The sequence below is a fragment of the Anopheles arabiensis genome, chromosome 2 (genome assembly GCF_016920715.1).
Source record: "Anopheles arabiensis isolate DONGOLA chromosome 2, AaraD3, whole genome shotgun sequence".
NCBI lineage: Eukaryota > Metazoa > Arthropoda > Insecta > Diptera > Culicidae > Anopheles > Anopheles arabiensis.
Window position 1 is genome coordinate 4,744,224 of NC_053517.1, and position 24,248 is coordinate 4,768,471.

General features: G+C 53.1%; 1 protein-coding gene across 1 annotated transcript; it reads left to right on the top strand.

Annotated features, from left to right (window-relative positions):
* The first annotated feature begins 97 nt into the window (after window positions 1-97).
* Window positions 98-24,223, top strand: LOC120893629. The gene is made up of 2 exons (XM_040295631.1): window positions 98-2,029; window positions 21,475-24,223. The coding sequence occupies exons 1-2, from the start codon at window positions 370-372 to the stop codon at window positions 23,061-23,063; spliced, it is 3,249 nt and encodes a 1,082-aa protein (XP_040151565.1). The 5' UTR covers window positions 98-369; the 3' UTR covers window positions 23,064-24,223.
* Window positions 24,224-24,248: the final 25 nt, after the last annotated feature.

Below are 24,248 nucleotides of genomic sequence, written 5' to 3' on the forward strand. Positions count from 1 at the left end.
GAAGAAGTTATAGAAGAAGAAGTGACAGAAGAAGTGAAAGAAGAAGTTATAGAAGAAGAAGTGAAAGTAAAAGAAAAAGAAGAAGCAAAAGAAAAAGAAGAAGCAAAAGAAAAAGAAGAAGAAAAAACAAAAGAAGAAAAAGTAAAAGAAAAAGAAGAAGCAACAGAAAAAGAAGCATCAAATGTAGATGCAAAAGAAGATGCAACAACTGAAGATGATTCTACTGCGACGAGCAAACCAGACGAGGAGTCACCAGTGGTGGTGGCGGTGGAGAAGGAAGAAGAAGTTAAAACAGATCTTGTTGTGGAAGCGCCGCCACAGTCCGGAGTGGAATCTGCTGAACCAGTGGCGCCGGAGAAAGAAGTCCCAATGGAGGTGGCGGTGGAGGTGGTGGCTAGCGAGAGAGAAGAAGCGGAAGCGAAGGAAACCGTTGCGCCGGTAACCATGATGAAGACGCAGCAGCAGAACGATGACGTTGCGGAGAGTGCTGTGGAGAGCGAACCAAAGGCAGCAGCAGCAGCAGCAGAAGCAGCCACAGCAACTGCTGTGGTAGAGCTCGCCGTCGGTGAGAGCAGAAAACGTTCGCAAGACGACCACAGTAGGCGCAGCAGAAGCAGCAGCAGCGGCAGCAGCAGTACCAGCAGTACCAGCAACGGTGGCAGCAACAGCCTCAGCGAGGAAGCGAGCAGTGCCGGCAGTACGGGCAGCGCTGGCAGCAATAGCAACAGTGATAGCGAGGGAGTCAGTTCGGCGAAAAAGGTGAAATTGGAAACTGTGGTGGAACAACAGGAGCAGCTGGAGGAACCGCCACTGGAGCAGCAACCAAAGATGGTGGACGCAGAGCCAACTGCTGCGGTGGAGGTTGTGCTGGAAGAGAAGAAAGCCTCGGAGTGTGAGAAGAGTTCGGATGAATGTCCCGCAGCGAACGACAGGGATGTAGCAGTGGAGGAGAAATCCTCGCCGGAAGAGAAATCGATGGAGGTGGAGACATCGGAAAAGAAAGAAGAGGATGAGGAGAACGCTGTCAGGACGGCCTCACCGGCACCACCTCCAACCGAACCCGTCGCCGTCGAGTGCAAAAGTCCTCCCTGCTCGCAGGAAGAACCACCCAAAGCGGAACCAAAGGGCGAGGAAGAAAAGCGCACAGAAACGTTGCTGCTTCCTCCGCCTCCCCCTCCACCGCCTGCCCAACCAGTGACGTCACGAGTGCCGGCCGGGGGGAAGGCAAGCATCGTAGCGCCCGTGCTGGAACGGCCCGATTCGGCCCGCCTCACGGCCGATCTGCAGAGCTGTCAGCGGCAGCTGGCGGAGGTACGCTCCAAGTACGACGTCACACGCAAAGAGCTGCACGCGACCAAGCGCAAGCTGAAGCGCATGTCGGTCCGGTTGGGCAACATGACCACTGGTGGTGGTGGTAGTGGTGGGCCGGCCGCTTCCGGTGGCATTGTGGGCGGCGCCGCCTCCCCGCACGCACTGGCGGGCGGCCCGGCGGACGACGACCGTAACCGGAAGTGGCGCGAGCCGATGATAGTGGCGGCCATGAAGATAAAGAACGCGATGGGCATCCAGGCGTACAAGTCGCTGATCAAGGACGGGGAGCTGCTGCTGCCGAGCCTGCGCACCATCACGCGCTACCTGGAGTCGCTGCGGAAGGCGGGCGGTGGTGCGGCAGCGGCGGCGGCGGTGGCCCTAGCGAGCGCTGGCACCGCGAAACCGAACGCCCCGATGGAGGTGGACGAGCTGCCCGAGGACGAGGAAGACGAGGACGTGGAGGAGGAGGACGACGATGTGGTGGCGGTGCGGGCGGACGGTCTCGTGAACCGGCGGCCGGAACCAACGGGGATGGTGAAGAGGAAGCAGCCGAAAGCGAACGGTGCGCCCCGAACGGTCGATCACAACCGGAACGAACAGCGAAGGCATCCGGCGGCGTACCCGGCCGGTGCGGCCCAGCAGCAGCGCCATCATCATCATCATCATGGGCCGGAAGTGCAGGACATCAAGACGGAGCAGGATCCCGTCAGCTTTACCGGTAAGTGGCTGTTGCGATGTAAGTTTCGTTGGATTTGGTAGAGTAGTTAAAATGATTTTTAATAACTTGCGCTGGGTCAAATGGCACAATTTGCACAGTGCCACAAGATCTGGGGTGACATCTGGTCTCAGAATGATGTTATTGTGTTATCTCACGCTCTGGGTTTGGGTTACGCATCGATTCGAACCAATGGCGGCAGATGCTGGAACCGAATGCTCTACTTCAAGACATCCTTGGATTTCCAGATCCAGATCTCTCGCCAAGGGCAATAAAAGCGTTGTGCAAAAACCTCAACTCATATCCCCTCGAGTTGCAGTTCTGTTCTGGAGTGGAGTTGACTGTTGGTGCCGACCGGTCCGAAGAGAAGGCGGTGGCAGTCACGCTGCAAGCAGGCGGTGAACGCGACTGACAGCAGGAGAGTGTAAAATATTGATTTTCTCAGAACACGACTTCCGAGCGGGGGAAGGAATCTTGACGGTGTGTTGTTGCGTTGTTGGAAAGGGGTAGAGAGAAGGACGACGACGACGTACCTTACAACCGTAGGCGATGGTTGAGTATAAACTCTGGATGAAAACTGGTCCATCACGCGGGGGGACCCATGGTTTGTCGGCTGTGGGATCGTTCTGGAATAGAGCGAATTCCAGCGAAACACGGGTGAGACGACGCTCGGTCTTGGCCGAACATGGGCTGATGTCACGCTCGACTATAGAGGACGTGGACCAGAGCATGAAGCCTTTCCCTTCGGAAGTTACCGGGAGGCCCTCTGGTGGCGTAGTGTTGTATCTGTTTGCGTTGCTGCCCGCCCGGGACATCGAACTCTGCTAATGGAACTGCTATCGACCTGAAGGCATTCCACACACAAAAAACGGGCGTCCAGAAGGGATCGCGAATCTTCTTCCCCTCTGATGCTGTGCCCCCCCTGCTCCGATGAGTGAAGTAAAGGGGGCGGCGGCAATGTCTAGTGCACTTGGGGCAGATTACCGGCTGTTTGTTCTCGAATCCCCGAAGAGTTCCCCGAACCTGTCAGCTATTTCGAGATGTGCCATGCGGTTCCCATTCCGCCCCATACGACCTACACTCCTCGGCCAAGGGTACATTGCTTAGGGGACAGACACACGCACACACAAACTGGCATGGCGCAGTGCGCTTGCCCCGTATACCTATTGCTACCTGCCCCGGGGACTGGGGACAACTTCCGCTGGCAACACGGTCGGGCAAAAGGGCTCTTTTTCATCAACCCTCTGATCTCTGGGTGAGCGGGTGGTGGTTGGGTGGAGGTTATCGAACGGTAGAGCTGCCCGTGCTGTGTGTGTGTGCTTGTGGCAGCCCCGTAGCCGTGTAACTCGGTCATATCATTCCCGTTGGCCTCGCGCCGTTGGGAGAGCTGGACGAGATTGTCTGAAGAGAAGAAGTTTGGCCCCTGAGTTTCGGTCCCCTTTACACTCTGTGCGCCGAGAAGACAGTAAGGGGGGGAGGGTGAAAACAGACGCAACGAAAGAGAGAGAGAGAGGGGACGCTCGAACGCAAGCAGGCCGCCTGCGTCTAGTAGCTTGCCCCGTTGTCAAGGGGTTTTGTCCCTCGCGCGCACACACACAGAAACGGCAGACGAAACGTCAGCGAGGGAATGGTTTGGGGTGGGGTGGCAGCGTGTTGGCAACACCAGCTCGGCCCGCGTAGGACATTGGACGGGTACCGATCGACCGACCCGACCGACCCGACCGGTCGCAGCGTGGGTTTGGCCTTATTTTTTGTTCCTGTCGCTGCTTCTCTGTTCTGTCCACAGTGGCCTGTGCGAGCGAACCGAAGCCCGAAGGTCCATGAAATAGGACGGACGGACGGACGGACGGGTGGGTATCCTGCCAATGGTTGTGAACCTTTTCCCCTTTCGTTTTACCCAACCCTACCCATACTCTGCCGCCCGACGTGTTCGTTGCCCTGGACATAGCAAGACCCGAACAGCAGCGGCGGCAAAGGCGCAAAGCCAGGCAGCACGCAATGTGTGGTGCGTTTCCATTTCATTCCATTCCGGGTGGGAGCGTTTTTTTTATTAAATCCTCACTCCTTACGGGCCTTTTTCCCCCGTTCCGCCGTTGCTTGGATTACCCCGCCGGCAACGGGATGACGACGAACCCTAACCGATTCGACAACTTTCCTTCCCATTCTGGACCTTTCCGGCTAGTTTTGGGGGAAAGAATTTTGTTTGCTCCCTTTCTCCCCATTCCCCTCATTGCAGAAGGAGGGACCCCCACAAAACCTTCGAAAATCCACCCGCTGTGAGTGGTGGATCAGGTTGAGAAGGGAAATGAGGGAAAAGGCATCCGTAGGTTTTTGTTCTTTGTGCTGAAAATAATGGTTCGTAGGAGAGAGAGTCATCTATACTGACTAGGCTTCAAGCAGTGAGTGAATGTCCGGAGATGTTGGCACATTCCTACTCCACACTTTTTTCAAACACTTTTGAAATCTTCAGGAAAATTCCTCAATTAAACATCACGTCTTGGAGTATTCGGAGCGGAACAGATATGATGCTGCTAATTCCCATGCTGCTTAATGGTGCAACAAGCTAACAACCTTTCCGATAAGTCCTTACCTCCTTACGGATAAGTCCTTACATCTGAATCAAATATTGTTTTCCGATTCTGTTCCATTGGACCTGTTCTTGGTAATTCCAGTAAGAACTTGCTGGGAAGCTATTCCCTCGAAGCAGTTCTTGTGCCCATAAGGACCCAACTGCTCCAAACGGTGAAACTGTTGGCCAAAACAACGCCACTTGCTTGGCATGGGGAAGTCCCATCCCCTGCCAGCCGTTTTCAATATGGCCAGCCCTTCTCTGGAAGAAGTCACGCTCGGCGCTGCTCTTGTGTGAGTTCAGTTTTTCCTCCAGCTTAATTCTCTTCCATTAATTTAACGCGGCGGCGGCTGCTGCTGCTCCCTCGTGCGACGTCGTGTGGTGACGTCGATGTTCGTGCCGTTGCCCATGGCCATCCGCGCCATGGTGTGGTGCGCCATCGCCGTCTGCCTGCCTGCTGGCCTGTAGTTGCTTCTCGCTCATCCTGCCCTTTCTTTGCCGGGGCGCGTTCTGTCTCGCTCTGGGTCCCGTCCTTTCGTTCGCTTCCCTAACCCTCTCCGGCAGCTAAGGATATCGGTTGAAGGCCCCGGTCGTCGACATGCTGTGGTCGACGGCGTCGTCGTGTAAGCTGCACCCTCTGCACTGTACGCGCTCCCTCGGTCCAAAAAACGGTACACTGCTGGCCGCATGCTTGCCTTGCCCTCGTCCTCTTCGCCATCAGTTCGGGCCGGTTTTTACGCCGTCGCCGTCGTGGTTGGCCACCGAAACCTGGGAGGATGGAAGAGATGATAGCGAGCAACGAAAGGGACTCATCATCTTCCCTCCACTCCACTTTCATTACCACCGGTACGGTTCTTTCGCTCTCTCTCTCTCTCGCTCTCATCTCGGCGGAGGATTATGTTACCGATGGAAGTAGAAAGAAACGCACGAAGGAGCATCGTCCCCGGCACACACAAACACAATATAATTTCGCTTCCTTTCTGACCGACCTGGTCTCGAAGGCCCTCTCTTTCGCTCCTTTTGCGTGGGCTCCTGTGTGTGTGTGTGTACCCTTCGTTCCCAGGTCAGCTTTGTGGCAGAGCGCAGCGTTTGGGACAGAGTTTTCGGGCTGCCTGTCCGTCCACCGACACCGACGTCTTGGGCCTGCCCGCTCCCCCACCGTGTACACTGGTCCCCGAAAAGGAGAAAAAAAGAAGGAGAGGAGGGCCCCTTCTACAGCCATCAACGCGCAAATCTGCACGGAGAGCTTCTTGCCGCTGCTCTGCTGCTGGCCGCAGCCGAGTCAGAGTGTGTCGTGTCCGTTCCGCAGTGCGCCTTTCCCACCTCCCACCCCGTCGTCCCGGTGTTGTAATTTTTGGGTGTTTTTGGTGGGCTGTGGACCTTTTTTGTCGGCTTTGGGTAAAAAAAAAACGGAGGCAACATAAAAGAAGAATGTTTGAGACGACTCCGTTCGAGTTAGAATTTTTGCACTCCGTGGTGGTGGTGTGCGAAGGTGTGTGTGTGTTGGGTATTGGGCAGACCGAAAAAAGCGTCGGATCCTGTAGTATGTCGGATCGTCCCGGTGCGCAGGGTATCGTCGTAGCCCCGTGGTCGAAGTTTTAATGATGTGTCCAAACGCGGGCAGAACCGAATTTGAGGGTTTTGTGGACAGGCAGGCCTTTGCCGTTACAGGTTGATCCCTGCCCATACACACACACACATGCATAGAAAAAGGTATATTATTGTATCACACACAGATCGAAGATGCCTTCTTATGTGAGAGAGAGGACTCATCGAACAGTACTACACTCGTACGTAATCATACAATCATCCCCCCTTAGCTACCTATTTCTGCTGGTCCTATTGCTATACTTTCCAAACAGTTGGTGTAAAAATCACCCATCAAAACATTGGCAGAAGGTTGTAGGAATTTAATTTAAATAAGTTATGGCATTTTTAAATTGCGAAAAAGGGCTCCCTCCCCCCCACATCCAATGCCATGCATTTTGCGAGCAAGATGTTACAGCATAAACATCGAGTGCTCTCTCTATATTTTTGTGGAGGGGCAAACTTCTCTCTACCGTGCCAAATCCCCGTATCGAATGGTGGTGCGCCAAATTGTTGGAGCATTTTGTAGCGTTTGTTTTGTGCCTTTTGAAGGAATTTTCCTACATCCTAGCCGTATCTAATTGCGCCATATCATCGATGTAACGCTGGTTGTTCGTCCTGTGTTTAACAACATGGTCAGGCTTTGGAGGTTGCGATGTGGAGGATGTTAGGACTTTTCGTGGGGATGTTGGGAGTTTGTCGTATTTATTTCTAGTTGATGCTGCACAGGTTTTAAGGCTATCGAAGAATTACACTGAATTGCAGTGAATTGTTGGGGGCTCATAATGTAGCTTGAGTTGGGTTCGTTGCTTATGCTGTCGTTTCGGGTAAAAGAATCACCTTCCCTTTTTGTAATTGCGTTTCAACATCTGTTGCATTAGTGCGGGTGAAACACATTTTAGTTAAACCAACTGAGCTAGAACAAGCGAATTACCTGCATTAGAGATACAAGCTTGAACAGCGCGAATTCAAACAATCATTGAGCATCCATTCTGGTTACAATTGGCATAATCAATGATTGATTTAGAGCTTTTTTGGCTAAATTAACACCAACATTAGTTACAGATTGAGCGGATTCATATCTATATTGCATGTTGCAGTTGTTGGGAAAACTGCATTTAGAGGAAACATGCAGTGGTTCCGCGAACATTACATTTTTGATGTGAAAATATCTATTGCGGTTTGGGTGGAGGCCTGTGTGCATTATTGTGCCTTTGTGCGCTTTTGTGCACTTTTTCTGTGCAGTTTCCGTGCGGCATACAAAATTCCACGAAGGGCAGTTTTCTATCGCATTTGTTTATGACGTTTTAATTTCTCTGTGCGTACGCAAACACAGTTTTCCCATTGGCGAAGCGCAGCACTGGAAAAGCGTTGGTTTTTTTAAATCATCACACAAAAGTGTGCGTTATTTTATTTTGCTGATCATTTATCGGATAGGTAAATTTCAAACTCGAATGGTAAAAAAGCGTATGTATGTATGTACCACCACCCACCCACACACACTCCCTTGTATTCTTCCTGCGGTGTAGATTTGCACAAAAATAGTTTCCCGGGCACTGGTGGTTTGGCCATTTTTATCCCCGCTTCACCAGCACTGTGGTGCCTTGGCCCTGTCCCTCGGGGGGTTAAATAATGATCCCCTTTCGTCTGTGGCAATGGCAGCTCTGGCCAACACTATCCCCTGGACCAGGCACTGCTCTCTCTTTCTTTCTCTCTGTATGTTCGTAAGCGTTTTTTGTGTCGTCCGTCCATTCCGGCGAGCTCTTTTCATCAACGGGCCGCCGCTCGATCGATGGGCGCGGCGAACGCGAGGAGAGAGTAATATGTTGCCCGTTGCTAGGCGAAAAACTCTGAAATCACGAATATATGAAATGGTGATTCGAACAGGATCAAAAATTTAGCGCACACCACCATCACGGGGGGGCGCAAATACGTTGTGTTCTGTTCTCTCACACGCAAACCCCCTCCCGTTCCAGGGCCTTTTGTAGGACTCGGGGAGCTTTATATATTTTGCTGCGATCGAACGTAAAAAAAACCCCTCGCTACCCAATTTGCGAAATGCAAACTAAACTGCTGTACTTCGAGCCTGTCAGAGGCTCAGTTTTTTTGTTTGTTCCAATCCTCCCATGTGCATGATGCGTGTGGGTGGGATGATGTGGTGCACATCAATAGTAATTCTATTCCATTGATGTTCTTTATTAGTTTTGCGCGTGTATTTCATGGTGCTTTCAGCAATAGCGAGCGCCCCTCAACGCCCCATCCGCCCCTCCGTTGGCGTTGGACATCTCCGCAGTTCGCCATGTCCCGGGATCGTGGAAATTAATGAGAACAGTTCTGATTTATTCAGACTTTTGGAATGCACTATCACTACCCACACACACACACACACACACACTCCACATCTCCCCTAATGTCCAGGCCCAGCGCTGTCGAGCGCGGGTTTTAGGATAACATTTTATCCCCTCGAATTGCTCCTTCCGGGCGGGGCGAAAAACACTTCAATCCCATCAATATGTGAGCTTGGCGAGAGGACCTCAAATTCCACCCGGCCCCGTCCGTCCCAATGTGTGCCACTGGTCGCTGGCTATAATTATTCCCATGGACGCGCGATCCCCTCGGAAAGCGTGGGAAATGCTCGCTTTCGGTGGCGCACACAGTGACTCTCCCTTTGGTCTTGTTATCCGAGGGCATACAGTCGGGGTCTGAAATTACATCCACTGGGGGGGAATGGTTGGTACATTGAGCGGTGTTCGATTATGCATTGAAAAATTCGATCTGATCCACTCCAACATCACCCGGCTGGAAATTTGGGACTCTCGCTTCTTTTGCAGATAATGCTGTGCGAATGAATGCCTGAGCTTTTTCCACGTATTCCTACAGTTGCTAGAAATACATAAATTAATAGAACAAACGAAAAAAAACTCGCATATACACACACACATTTAAATGAAAGCAATCTGACAATCGTATGTGTTGGCTCCCGGCAGCGGCACAGAACCGTGTCTGTGATTTTCGAATTGCGTTGATACATTCACGGGAAATATTCATTTTTAATTGGGAAAAATATGTTCATAATCAATTCGCTTAAAATCATTACAATGTACCTCCATGATTATGGAGAATATTGGCTCCTGCTGTGTTTTTGCCTTTAAACAAAATGACACTGTGCATTCGTGACCAAAGGTGTCCGTTTTAAATTCCGATGCTTGTGGAATGAAGTGTTTTCTTTTTTTTTTTGTTTAATTGTGGACGAAAAGTTTTAGCAATTAAATGGACCGAACCGGACGGACCATCGACACTGAACCCTGTCCCTGTCCCCCTACACGCTATATTGGGTGTGTGGGATGGGAAAGGGTCCCGCTTTTAACTTTATTCGATTTCCATCGGCAATATGTAGTTTTCCATCGGAAAAAACCCAGCAAAACAGAATAAAGTGAACCCCCCGATATCGGCATTTTATCCCCACTGCTCCCCTTTCAAATGGCCCAATATGGTGCGTGTGTGTGTGTGTGTGGATGTGAGGGCTGTTGCCGGGTCACACTGTTTTTGGGGGCGAGGGCACGAGGGGTTGGGTGGCCTCGAAGCATTCCCCGGGCTCGGGATTATATGAGCACGGGCGGCCTCCGAAGCGCCATGGGAGATGGAAACCAGGCTTTGGCGGGGGACGCACCAGCTCGTGGGGGCGTTTTGGATTGTATGTGTGTGTGTGTGTTAGTGCTGTACCTTTACCGTCGTTTCGCATCGCCCCCGGAGCGCGAATGGGAAGGACAACAGTGTGGGTGAAGGATGAAGTTAGTCCTGCTGCTGCGGATGCTGTGTGTGCGTGTCCCTTCAGCTCCCTGTTTGCCATGCCACAGGGCCACAGCGAAAACCGTGGCAGCCCATCCCTCTCCTCCCGCTGTCCCGAAAGGTTTTCGGAGGCCATGGAAATGATGGCGGTGTTTGTGTGTGTGTGCGTCAGGCCGGATTTGGGCCGTCGTGCTCTGTGGGCCCCTACCAATAAAATCGGGCCATCGGACCCGACCGCGTGCCCTCGCTGTGGCAGGGTAAACCGTACCGTGTAAGCGTGTGCTTGTGTGTGTTTGTGTGGCTGTGGGTGGAAGGTTAACGCACGGTAGGCGGCGGCAGTGGGCTGTGTGTAAGGGAGGGGAGGGCGAAAAGCCACCGCAGAAAATCGATAAAATACCATCGACAAGAGGCGGCAGCGCGCGCTCGGAGGGAAAGGTGAACCTGCTGCTTGTGCCGCCGCTGTGTTACCTCTCGGCCGGGGGAAGTCAGATGCTGTGTGCTGTGGAAATGGAAATGGCAACCCCGGGGATGGAAACGCCCGTAGAGAGCGCCGCCATATTCGCGGCGCAGAGGTTGTGAGGTTTTTGGCGTGATATTTGGAGCCCCTTTCTCTGGAGTGTGATGGGCGATGGGTGTCAGGCAAGGAAGGGGGGGACGTGTTATAGGTGGTCCTGAGCCATCGAAGTTCTCGCTCTCTCGCTCCCGCCTGTATTTATCTCCCCGCCGGACACAAAGTTGGCATTGGCGGGGCGATTCTTTTTTTCCGTTTTTGACGAGGATTCGGCTGGGCTTTGCATAATCATCCTTGAAATAATGTGATAATTACGCGTAGCCAGAGCGAAGGACACGATCGATGGGAGGGACAACCTGGGCAGCAGGGGTTTCTTCCGGTAGCGCTCGGCTGTAAGGAAATTAGAAGCATTTCGAGGGGATAAAGTGCAGGAGTGCCGAAGTCAATTAAATACTGTAATGAGTAGTCTGCAGCGCGATTGGATTCCTTTTGGGAATTTGGAGGAGTGATTGGAACACCGGAACACCAAGATGTATGTATATAAGTACGACAGCAGCAAATGTTGGCATTGTTTTCCCGTTTTGAAGCACGTCAGTAAAAAAAAACTTCATCCCTTGAAGACGATGGGGCGGCTGGCACACTCCCACGGCGGCCGCCGCCGCCTTCGCTGCTTGGGTTGCTTCGGCTGGGCCCAAAACGCTCCCGCACTTCCGAATAAAAAAGGGGACGGCCATTTTGTTGCCATCCCGGGGACCGACCGGGCCCAGGCACACGCTCTCTCTCTCTCTCGCTATCGATCGGTTTTCGGTTGTCCGCCGTCCCCCTGGCCACAGAGAAACCCAAGACGGGCAAGAGATCCCTTGGCCCCTTTTTTTGTTGCTCGAGCTCCTCTCTCCTTTGTTTGTGTGCGTGCTGTGTTACAGGACGGCCCTGGCGGTGCGGACACAGCACGGCAACCCAGGGACCGGTCCCAAAGCCCACGGTCACGACGCAGCATCCAAGGTGTGTCAGTGTGTGTGTGGGTGCGATGGCAAGGAGGGTTTTCTATCCCATGGTGAGTGTTTTTTTTTTGTGTTCGTTCGTTCGTTCGCTTCGTTTCCACCACTGTGTTACGGGCTGTGTGGCCAACTTCTCTCTGGGAGGAAGGGAGGAAGGAGCGTGCACTTCCTTTCCTTAGTTCTTCTTCCCCCAAGCTGCCCGAGCTCTTCTTCCCCCCCTGCTTTCAGGGATGTGTTTTCGCCGTCCCTGCTTTGTGGGCCCGATTTTTTCCTTCTTCTGATAAATGATGAAGGGAAGCGGATTGGGGGAGCGCAGCTACCGCTGGGTGTTGGAAAACTTTGTACAAAGGGGACGGCTGCTGCTGCTGCCACAGGGATGATGGGTTGTGCCCCGGTGGCTGCCGGGACGAAGGGGCGAGAGTGAAAGTATAGATGTGTGTGTGTGTGGGGGAAGATTACCTTTTTCGAAGGAAGTGGCGGCATTGGCGGCGGCGGGTGTGTTTCTTCTCGATGCGAAGGGAAGCGGGTTGTATGGCGCAGGATCCGCGGGAGCACGGCCCTGGCCGGACAGCCATCCGAGCAAAAAGGTCTGCAAAGAAGGGTCTGGACGTGGCCGGCAGTGTATTGGTATTGGATGGAGGAGGGTTGTGTGGCACTGGCCCAGCCAGCAGCACCTGATGTGGCAGGGATACGCCTGGCCGAGTGTTCGAGAGCGTTGGCTGTCTTCAATACACAAACACAACCATGCAAAAGGTTGGCACAAGGGGTGGCAATGGCCTGGGTGGTGTGCGCTATCCTATCTGTGTCTCGGTCCCTTCTTTTGTGCTCACTCCGGAATGTCTCATACCCGTGCTATATGGCTTCTCATCTTGGGTCGGGAAGAGCCCTTTTTCGGGTCATCCACTGCTGCTGTCGGGCTTTCGTCCCTTTCGTCCCATCAAGATGGGAATTCGGTGCGAGTATCAATTATAAGACAACGTCCCAGGGCACAAGCAGGGCGATCTGTAGTCCGTTCCAGCTCCAGTTCACCTTTTTGGTAGTCAAAATATAGTTCTAATACTTGTAATGTGTTCAATCTCTCTGGATTAGAATGTTCTAGCAATATGCTCATTAGCAACTTGTGGCTGTTTTTTTTTAAATTGTGTTCGACGTTTTATCCAGTCGTAAGGATCTTCACTACGAAAAACTGAATCAAAAACTCAAATTTCTTCTTCACAACAACCAAACCGAAACCTACCACTTCTCTCCACCCCTATCACACCCCCTCAGGGTGGTTCTGGGGGCATCCAAGCGCACGGACATGGGCAGAAGGCAACGTCGGTTACATTTCGGCCATGGCAACTGTGTGTGGCTGCGGCCTCACAGCACTCACTGGCGGGTGTGGCACAGGCGGAAGGGAAGGGATGGTGATGGTCGGGGTCCCCCTAACCGAAGCGCAACACGGCGCACGGCACGTTGCCACATTTTGCGCGTTGCGTGTATGTTCTCTCTCGCTCTCGCTCTCGCGCTTTCGCATCGCGCGTGGCCGCCGGTCTCGCTGTTTCCTTCTGCTTCGACTGTTCGACCGGTCTTGTTGCTGTTGTTGTTGCTGTTGGGCACGGCGAGAGGAGGGACCGACACACACGAGACCGTGGCCGCATTGCCATCTGTCGCGGGTATCGCGGTGCACACAACCCCCGGCCACACAGAGAGCACACGGGACGACGGGGCAGGAAGCGCGCTAACCGATGCCGTGTGCTTGTATATATGTGTGCCTTCCTGTGTGTGTCTGTGTGTATGTGCGTGTGCGGGATATAGGAAGGTGGAAGAGTAAGAGCAGAGAGCGGCTGGGCTGTGTGGTGGTGAAATACAGCCACACACAACCAACCGTAGCAGCAGCAGCAGCAGCAGCAAGTGTGGGAAGCTTGGGAAGGAACAGTACCCACCCTATCCGCGCGCACGGCCATCTTGGTTTGGTGTGGCCGTATGGCCCTGAAGAAGAGGCGACCACCGGTTCGCGAGAGAGAGAGAGAGAGAGAGGAGGTGTGTGTTGCGGTGCCAGCGTTTGGGTCCTCTCGTCCATCATCTGTGCACGGGCTGTGGCTGGCCTGACGACTCCCAATCCGTTGTCTTGCAGCGAAAAATGTCGATCAATGCTCCACATTCGTACGTGTGTGTGTGGAGGATCTACTGAATGATCCTCGCATGATCGCAGTACAGTAAGCTACATGGGCAAATGTCCTTTTTGATGTGAAACCGCTCCAGAATCAAAGAAAAAGCTCTTCTTGTCTCCCAAAATCTTTTTGGGGCTCGTGTTCTCATCCGCATCATGTTACACGAACGGGGATAGTGTGTCTTCATTTGTAAGACGCACGGAAAGGCAAGACGTAGAACCATTCCACCTAACAAGTGAACCAAACACATACACACATCCGTACAGCTCCGGCTGACAAAGGGAAGGATCGAAACATTAATGGCATTAATGGTATTTGTGCAATGTGCATCCTTGGTGTTAATGCTAATAGAGCGAAGTGGGGTTGGGGTGGGGATGCTGTCAATTTATTTCATGATGCACCACCACACGATGATGCACCCTGGAACTCCCCCAGATGGGAGGAAAAGGGGCGCTTATTTAGGGAAGCTGCTGCTGGTCCTAGCCATAAATGGTGATGATCCCAGATATTATGGTGATAATATTTCAAACCGAATGATGATGACGATGATGACCGATGATGATGTTGTGTGCAGTATTGTTCATCAAAAACCAATACCAGTTTGGGGGAATTTAAGCGAACCCCGGGATGGAGGTGTGTTTGTGAGGGTGCGGAAAAAGCGTACATAGAATTCATATTGCTCTTCCAGGGGGGGGGGGGGGGGGGAGGAGGAAGTGTGGAGGCTTTGGGGTCACATAAACCACCCACCGGCAATCCAGCAACCACACGCACACACACACACTGATCCACCCAATCCACCACCCACAGGGGAACACAGGTGGTAGTACATAGGGAAATGCGTCCTTTCTTCCCATTCTCCTCCACTCCGCTTAGGCTTATATGGGAGAGGTTATGGGTGGCGAAGGGGGATGGGAAGGGATGGGTCATCATCCCTCAGCATCCATCTCCCATCATTCCACACACACACACGCACACACACGCACACATCGCCTGTTAAATATGGTGCACGCGAAAAGGTGGAATTTGAAATTTGATTGCTTATTTGTATTTGCCAACCGATTGCCCATTTGCGTGTGTGCACTCTTATGTGTGTGTCGGTGTGTCGGTACAATTGGAAATATACAAATTGGCGAGTGGTGGTGGTGGGTGGTGCTCGCTCTTGCGGCCTAGTGTGCATGGTGGGTGAAATGGGGAAAGGATTTTTTTTAATTTCTCTTCTGTTTCCGGGCTTCCAGCAGCAGTAGCAAGAGAGCAGGGTGGTTGGTTGGTGGGTTGGACGGCCCTGGGAGTGGGTTATATGACCGATATCTTGATTCGGGTGTGTGTGTGTGTAGGGGGAGGTGTAGGTACAGGTGGACACTTGCATACATACATTATATCAACACATTCATGCCTAAATGCGTGTGCATCGGGCAAGGGGCCTATGACGACCCACCCAATGCTCTTGTGGATGATGGCGTGACGGGGAGCGGGTTAATTGAATGCAACCGGCTTTGTGCTGTCCCGTTCTTTGGGGGAGGCCCGGAGGAAACCGGTGCCTCTGTTTGTGTTTGTGTGTATGCGTGTGTGTGTGTGTGTGGGTTCGATTAATTTGTTCTTTAGTGGAATAGGAAGCTGCTAGTAACCGTTCAGCATCGCCTAACAGCTCTTCTAACCGTATCATCGGCATTATTGGGCTCTCAATGTTCTCTTTATACGTTTTACACCCTGCGATAGGGAAGGTAACGAAAGTAAAAAGAGAGTAAAGGACATTGCCGGACAAATATACATGGTATAGTTGATTACTTCTTCTGCTACCTTAATTGATCGCAACGATTCTCTGTTTAGTCGCGGTTTGTCTTTTCGCTCCTGTTTCGTTCTGCTTCGCATCGTTTCGGGATATTAATATATTTTTGTTTATTTATCCATGAGCTGAAGTGAAGGGTGGTGAAATGTAGGAAAAACATCTTCATACGTTTGCTTCAGTCTCTTCCACTACCATCCACTCTCTTGTTGGATAGCTCTGTGTTCTGGTGAAGCATGTAGGAGATGTTTTGTTTTGTAGGGCAATTAGTGCCTTCAAACGACCGAACACTGGTTGTACTGCTGGTGTATCGTCGTGACGGCAGTAATTTGTGAACTCTTGGTGACGTTTATGAGCAAAGGTTTTGAGGATGGTTATCGTACAATTTGTCTCTCTCCCGCTCGCGTCACATTTCACGTTTTCGTTCCCCCCCCCCCCCCCCATTTGTGGGTACATCGAAAGAAGCGGGATAAGGCGTAAAGATTGTGACGTCTTCGTTGTGGAGTCACGATTAGGCATTCTCGTGGGAGTTGTACTGGATTGGATTGTCACGATTTTGTTGGAGGACCGATCATATTCTCAGGGTTTTGTGTGTGGGGCCGCCAGAGATCTTTCGTCCCAGAGGTGTTGAAACGTCAACATTTAGAGGCATGTGTCAGTCGAGATATGTACTCCACAATGAAGATCCAAACTTTGGTCGCAGTTTGTACAAATCTCATCTGGCTGCGGGTTTTGTTAGTTTGTGATTCTTCCCCAGATGATGATGATGATGTTGTCGCGATCTGGTCCACAGGGCATGAGGCGACAGCGTGGTGTTCACGTACAAACCGCGTGGAAACTGTGGCTAGAGCAAACAGTGAAAGCTCTCCCGCATATGTGGCCCCAGCCCGCATGGCCCTGATCGTGGCCCTGTGTGTGTGTCTGCAGCAGTGTTGTTGTGTTGTGTGCATGTGGCGTAGCGGAGAAGGTGGCCACATATGCTCGAACACGCCACCGAACGCACACTCGTACCGACCCGCGAGTCTCCCCCCGCAGCAGGCGCAGTCTGTGTGAACACCGTGTGGCTGTCAGCTGCTTCCCGACATTACTCCAGACATTAAGCGACGGCCCGCAGCTGGCCTTTTTTTTGTGTCGAGCCGTTGCTGTTGTGAAGGACTTTGCGGTGGCCAACCCGCCTTTTAGTGCGGCAGCTTGTCATCGATGGGGTAAGGTCGGCATCTCCACCCTGGGGGGGAGCGACCGACCGGCCCCGGTGATGTGGGCTCTTTTTATGCTCGAGGCCACTGTGCACGGTTGTGTGCTGCGAGCGAGAGAGAGAGAGAGTGAGCTGTCCCCGCTCGATCAGCGCTCACCGGAGGAGGAAGTGTGGAATTGGCCGCACGGTGGCACGGTCGGCTCATGTGTCTCGCTCTCGCGCATGCGGGACACACCCGATCGCGTGTGTGTCTGTGTGTGTTGTTGCTAACGTTGCGCACCCCGAAAGCGCGCGCCGCCGTCCGTATTACGTGCGTTGTTGGGCGCTGGCCGGCCGGTCGACCGATGGCGACTACGATTACAAATGGGGCTTGCCGCGTCCGTCCGGTGCCAGTTTGGTTGGTGGGAAGAATTAGTGGGAGAGGTTTGGGGGGACATGGTGCCGCGCTTCGTGTGTGTGTGTGCTTTTTTTAAAATGCTCCAGCCCCAACGGCCGGTTTTCGGTTGAGTTGCGCCTCAGAACGCTTCTGTATTATAGCGCGCAGCACGCGCGCACCTCTCGCCTCAACACAAACACACACAACTGCGCCGAGAGAGCAGCAGCAGCACGCACGTGAAAGAAGGAGTCCTCAATCCTCGAGACACCCTTCCCCCTCTTTCTCCGCACAGGTCCAAATGAGAGATGATGTCGCCCCTGCCCGTGTGCGCCGCTCTGTGTGTTACGTTTTGTGGCCGCAAACGGAACGCTTCTCGCTTCACTTCACTTCCGCGCGGCAATCGTTCGCTTCCCTATCCTCCACTACTTCCTCGGGCTTGTGTGGCTGTGTGTGTGTGTGTGGATGAGTTGTCCGCGCTGGTCCGACGGGGGGCGTCCGACGCGCTGAATGCTGACGCAGCTGCCGCGCTGCGTATGGTTTCTTTTTTTTTTTGGTTCGTTGTTGTGTCTCCCTTTCCGTCGTCCATCGATCCGCCGCGCCATGCCCTTCACAGCTCGCGCGCGCACCAGATCCGATCGTTTTGCTTGCTCTCTCTCTCTGTCTCTAGCACCGACACACACACTGCTTGTATTTAAGTTGGCTCGCTCACGCACTCATGATCGGTACCGCTGGTCGGTGGATCGGTGGCCGGTCGGTCAGTTGGTCGGTCCCCCGAGCCTCGCGTGTCCTCTTCTTGCCCCCGCCTGCGCGTCGAAGATTCTTTGCCCGACGGCGGCAAGTGAGTGTGTTCGTTCGTTCTCCTGTGTGCGCTCGCTCGCATCCGGTATGTGGCGGCGCGGCAGCAGGCCCTGGTGGTCTCTGTGTGACCGTTCGGGGGTAAGGGAGGAGGGGCTGGATGAAGATGCCCGTGTACAGCACAGGGTGGTAGGAGGGGGGGGGGAGTGGAAAGGTTGTGTGTGGCTTTCGTGGTCGTCGGGTGTTATGGCCTTTGCCGGCAGCAACTGTGCTGCCGCCGCGGCGTGCTCGCGATACCTGTGTGTCCCAAGGAAGGAGGAGGAGGAGGAGGAAGGCACCTTCCCGGTGAGGGGATGGATGGGGTGGTATCGGAGCGAATGCGTGTGGCGGTTTGCCATGGTCACACACAGGCACCTGACTGGTTTTTCGGGGGGAGTATTTTGTGGCTCTGCTGTTTCTGCGAGAATAAAAAAAAATGTGATCGTGCGCGCGCCCATACCGTTTTTTTTGTTTAATTTGGTGCGAAGCGCTCGAGGTGCCACGGGGACGCGATATTTTATAACAGGGGCCTGTGGTGTGTAAAAATTATCTTTGTCCTCCCGAGAGAAGCAGCGTGAACATTCAATTCGAGAGTTACTACAAACGGTTTCGAAGATGTTTTTAATGGAATCCTTTGGAATAACGGTACCTTCAGGGTTGCCAAACCATCCTATCGCCATGTTTAAGGATCCGTGATGGTGGTGATGTAAAGCCTCGAAGTATATGATACTGGAATGATTTGGACTGGAAAGACTCGGAACGAAAGCAGGAAGGACAATCTCCACGAACGAACGAAACCACCAAAACCACCCATTCCCAGTAATATCTTTTGGACAGAGGGCAAAAGAAAGCTCTAACCAAAAAACTCGCGGTGTGCACTCCCGCGATTGCCGCCGCCGCCGTCCCCAATTCCAATGCCGTCACGGTCGCCGGCTTTGTCGTGGATGTGGCAAATTCTGCAAACCCCGCAACCAACACGTAACGTCTGTCGTGGTGGTGTTGGTGGTGATGCTATTTTTAGTGTGCGGCTCTCGACCTGTCACTTTTGTGCATTTTGTGGGCACCCCGGACGACGACGACGACCACGTTCGGCCACGTCGACGGCCAGCGCAAACCCGTTTTCGTCGATCGTCTCGTCCACGGGAGGTTGGGACCAACAAGCACAGCAGATTTTGTTAAATTTGTGGCAACAAAAGTGGGCCGAAGGAGAGAGAAAACGGTCACGCGGGGGGACCTGCCGCCGCCATTCGGATCAAGAAGTCTCTTCCAGCGAGAGACAATCATGCATCAAATGGTCAACGTAGAAGTGGTTAGGTCATTACCGTACGTCGTATCCTCCCCGGCCTTTTGCCGCGAAAGGTCCTGACCTTGCCGGAAACGATCGTTGTAGAGGCTCCGTGGAGCCAGCAGAGTCAGTATTGCGTCAGTGAGGAGAGGGTGTCTTTAGGGTCCGAGAGAACTGTCCGAGCCCGCGATCGGCGGGTGGCCTTTTTGGGACGGGAAAGCCCAGACGTCCACCTTGGGTGGGGAAGAATTATAGCGGCGAGCGAGCTCCATTTCTTGACCCCCAACAATGTTGTGGTGGTGTGTGGGACCACTCTTGAGCAAGCAAGCTGGCTCGGTGGTGCACCGGAAGACTGTCAAGGTTGGCAGCGAAGCGGATTTCTCTTTCCGTGGCGAGGCTAATGACGCTTGGGAGAGCAATTTGTGAGCACACGGTTATCGTGGTGACTGGTCGGCGTAGCGCGCACAGGGCCCCTATCGGTCAGGCGCGTTGCGTGTTGGATGGGTGTCGCCGAGTTTAGCAATGTTATCATAAGTTGCGGTTCAAATAAAACTCCCGTTCGGCAAGATGATGCTTATCTGCCTGTGGTCGCTTGGGAGGACTGTGGGGCCCTGGGGGACGACTGTCCCCGTCAGACTTTGGAGGGGGGATGGGGTTTGGCTTGAGAGGGAGCGAGTCGTGTGGTGGACAACGTGTTACACGCCGCTGGATGGTGGTCACTACACGGCTAATCAATGTTGGTCTTGTCCAATCCCATCATACAGTGTACCGAGAGAGATGCTTGAAGCTTTGGATAGGATGTTTTTGTAAAAATAAATCATAAACCACCACTTGGAGGAATATTTATTCGATTGTGTGTGCAAGGGGAAGTGGAAAAGGAAAAAAAACAGACGCAAAACCAATCAAATGAGGTAGCTAAGAAGCGAGGGCGAAAACGGTTGTGTGTCGTCGTGGTCGTCGTCGTCGTTGTCGTCGTGGCCACAGAGCGACAGAGGGACCGCCGACCGCGAGCGAGTCGCTGGGTTTTCTTATCGCGCCTCGCACCAACTTTGCACCACCACACCGTTGTGTTGGTTCGGTCCGGGGAGTGCGGGTGCGGGTGCGGTGTGTACGTGATTACATCACCAACCGTCACCGCCGGCGATGACCGCGGCCCGTCGACGAAATGCCCTTCACTCGCGCACGGCAGGCCGACCCACGGCTCACCACCACACCATACCCATGCTGTTGGTGGCGACCACGCGCACGGCGCCCAGCAACCCGAAAGCGCGACCCCGATGACGACGACAACGACGACGACGATCACTACTAGCCAGCCTCGACCGATGGCGTCGTAAGGCAGGCAACGACCAATGCAGCACTGCCCCGCGTGAGAATGTGCGTGTGTTTGTGTGGCTGCTTTTTGGGGGACATGATGCTTCTCGAACCCCCCATAACAACATCCCGCGCCTTTGAATTAAATTCGCCCGACCGACCGACCGATCGAACGACCCAAGGGGTCCGGGGCTCCAAATGGTCGGTTTCAATTTTGGGCCCCCAATAATGTGTCTTGGTGTGTGGTGGTGGTGCCATACGATACGATTTTGCGTTGATTGGCGGCGTTCGATATTGCTAAACGGTGCTGGATGTGGCTACAGGAGAGGAGAGGAAAAAGAATAAAGCGAAGACCTCAACGAACAGTGTGACAGCGATCTTTCGAGCTGAGCGAAAGGCGAGGCGATCTTCTTCTCGAGTTTGTGTTCCGTGTCCCAGAAATCACGGATGGGAGCGGAAGGGGGGGGGGGGTAGGTGTAGCACCTTCTGTGGCAACTGTTGGCGGTGGACACTTCTGTCGGTGGCTATCAAACCGGCAAACACACTCACATGTACAGCTTCGCTCCCCAATCGCGTGCGCTTCGTATGCAAATCCTCCCCAATGTGGTGTTGTGTCGCGCCGAGAGGATACCTAGGCGAATATTTATTTCATGTAACCGGTTTTGCCCTGCGGTAACAGGGGAAGAAAACGGACCAAGAACATGGCACCTTTGACGTATTAAAGGCCTTACCCCTCCCCCTCCCGTGTTGATCGTGCTGATAAGTGTGGCAAATATGTTTAAAATTGTATTAAAAATCGATAAGCACTCGAGAGAAACATGGTTGGAATGTTGTTCGATCGGAAATCACTAGCTATTGGTTGATTTTGTGGGTTTTTTTTTGCGAATACGTGTTTCACCGATCTGCGTTATCTTTTTTCCTATGAATTCAAATGTGACTTAATCACACTGCAGGCAATGCAACGACGTAAGCTCTGTGCTCTGCGAGAACGAATCATTAGCAATAAACTCCTTTACTAATTTTCATTTTTGTTCTGTTGTTTTCCTTTTTTTAGCATCGCCCGATATTAACTACTACCAGCACAATGCGGACGAGGATGAGGACGAGGATGAGGACGGATACCGAGATCCAACCTCTCTGCTGGAAGGGTGCCGATACGAGGATGTCAGTGGCATGCAGCTGAACGGAGAGGACGGTACCGGCTACCATTACGCTCAGCAAGGGCAGCAGCAGCAGCAGCAGCAGCAAACCCTGTCCCAGGCACAGATCGAGTTCCTAAAGTCGATGGTCGGCTTCCGGAAGAAGTGGACCCCGTACGAGCTGCGCACGTGCAACGACATTCGGCGCATCATCGGCAGCCGGGAGTACGAATCGCTGCGCCGCAAGGACGGTATGCCGCTGCCGAGCGTGAAGACGCTGCGCAAGTATCGCCAGGCCGCCCAGCTACCGGACACGGTCGACGTGATGGGCCGGAAGCGCAAGCACAACGAGCTGGAGGACTCGCCCACCAATCAGTCGCGTGCCGTGTCGCGCCACAGCGCAGGTGGCGAGTCCGGGTCCGCTGACCATGGGGAGAATGGGTCGGGGGTACTGTTTCCGTTCGGCAACGACATCGACAAGGAGCAACTGAAACCGGAACAGGATCCGGATGGTGGCCATTTCGATGTGAGCCTGCTGACGATACCGCAGATCAACTTCCTGCAGACGCTGACGATGAACACGAAGGGTTTCTCCGATTACGAGCTGCAGCGTTCGCTCGAGCTGAAGAACGAGCTCGGCAGTGGCAACTATGAAACGCTGCGCAAGCAGGAGTTCCTGAACATTCCGACGCTGGCGATGCTGACGCGCTACGAGCAGGACAATGGGCTGGAAGATCTGTCGCGGCTGGTGAACGGCCGACGAACAACGGGTGGCGGCGGTGGCAGCGATCGCAAGCGGCGCAAGGAAGCGGAGGCAGCACTGGAGCTGGCCCGCGATCAGGAGGAGCAGCGCAACAGAGAGATCGAGGAGCAGCGTGCCCGCGAACAGCAGCAGCAGCAGGAGCAGGAGCAGGAGCAGCAGCGACAGCTCGAGTTGTACAACCGGCTGACGCAGGCGGATCCGTCGCGCCACCCACTGTTCGACAGTATCGCGGGCGACGCCTCACCGACGGACGGTGCCGATCCGGCCGCTGCGGCCGCTGCGATTGCTGCTGCCATGGCGGCGGCAGCCGCGGCCGGGCTGCATCCTTCCCAGCTGGAGCACTTGAATGGTAGTGTCGGCGGTGGTGGTGGGACGGTGGGCGGCGAGGATTCGTCGCTGAGCATGTTCGAGCATCACTCGATCTTCGACAAGGACACGCCGATGTTTGACATGACCAAGCTGTCCCCGGCACACGTCGAGTTTCTGAACACGCTGCCCGAGAACCCGAAGCGTTGGACGCAGGAGATGATCAACTCGGCGCTGGACATCAAGAACGAGATCGGCACGCGCGACTACGAAATCTTGCGCCGGCAGGGCATCCCGCTGCCGGCCGCCCGCACGCTGCGACGGCACAAGGACATTCGCAACAAGGCCGACCGGGCGATGAGCGAAACGGGCGAAATCTTGCCCGCCAGTGGTCCCGTGACGACGCCGGCCGGTGTTGTGGGCGGAAGTGGTTAAACGAGGCGATGCCGCTGGTTTGGTGTCAGTCTTTTCCAGAATTCTTGCTACCGTGCGTCCCGTTGTTGCGGAAGTTTGAAATGTACCTGTGCCAGATATTGTTTTTTTGTTTAGATTGCATCGAATAGCGAAGGATAAGAGTAGAATAGCGTTTGTGCGCTGTCCCCCCGAAGTCGAGGCACAAGGGCGCAGTGGAAGAAAACGGAAGCAGTGGAGCGATGGGTGGGAAGTTGGTGCATTATGAGCCATGTGCAGCGGGAGCACCAGTTTTTGTTGTGATCGTTTTCTCCTGGTGGATTTGTCACAGAATATAAGCTATAGCATATCAGTAAGAGAGTAGTAGTAAGTAGTCAGCAGAAGAAGTGAGAGTGGCATTTCTTTTGTCTCCCCGTGATTAATTTTACTTAAACTTTCAATTCCTAGCCCAGATACACGTACGGAAAAAAGAATAATTGTGTCAATAACTGTGTCGCGAAGGTCACAGAGCTAGCAATAAGAAGGGGGGAGTTTTGTTTCCCCCAATGTTTTTACCAAGTACTTGACTAGATCTGGAAACGTGATTTATAGAAGAATGCACCAAAAACATGGTTTGAACGAACAAACAGGAATGGACAGCAATGTGTGTATTTGTGTACCAATTAACGAAAGCCTGTACATAGTTAGGGAACTCTATGGTCTAGATGTTTAAAAAGCACAAGTAAGGGATGTGGATCTGTGTATCTTACGGTGTAATTCCAGGGCAGTTAGGAAGATCGCGATCGAGATGCAAACGAAATAGTTTAACGAGCATGTTATTACTGGTAAGCAAGCTAATTCTTACGATGCCAACCCTTGTCCGTGTTCGATGGATGGTGATGGTGGCCGCGCGATAAGCGCACACAATCAGCCAGAAAACTAACGTGTATGGAATTTTAACTCTCGGTGTGTTTCAAATCCCAGATGATGTGTATGTCGTGACAGAGTGTGTAAATATTGGTGTATTCTGCTGTAGTAGCTGATAATCAACTATTTTTCCTGAAATTATTACTCGGATAGCAAACGAATCGATGGAATGATGAATTTACCTTTTGAGGTGTGTCGCAAAAGTAATGTTACAAAATAAAACCCCGAACGATGGCGAAGGTTCGTGCGAATCTGCTAAAATGATGAGGCATGTGCTTAACTCTCCTGTATAGCTTTAGTGAA

Coding starts and splice junctions, on each gene's coding strand:
- LOC120893629 (XM_040295631.1), top strand. CDS start 370: ATGGAGGTGGCGGTGGAGGTGGTGGCTAGCGAGAGAGAAGAAGCGGAA. Junction 2,030..21,474: donor GGATCCCGTCAGCTTTACCG/GTAAGTGGCTGT, acceptor TCCTTTTTTTAG/CATCGCCCGATATTAACTAC.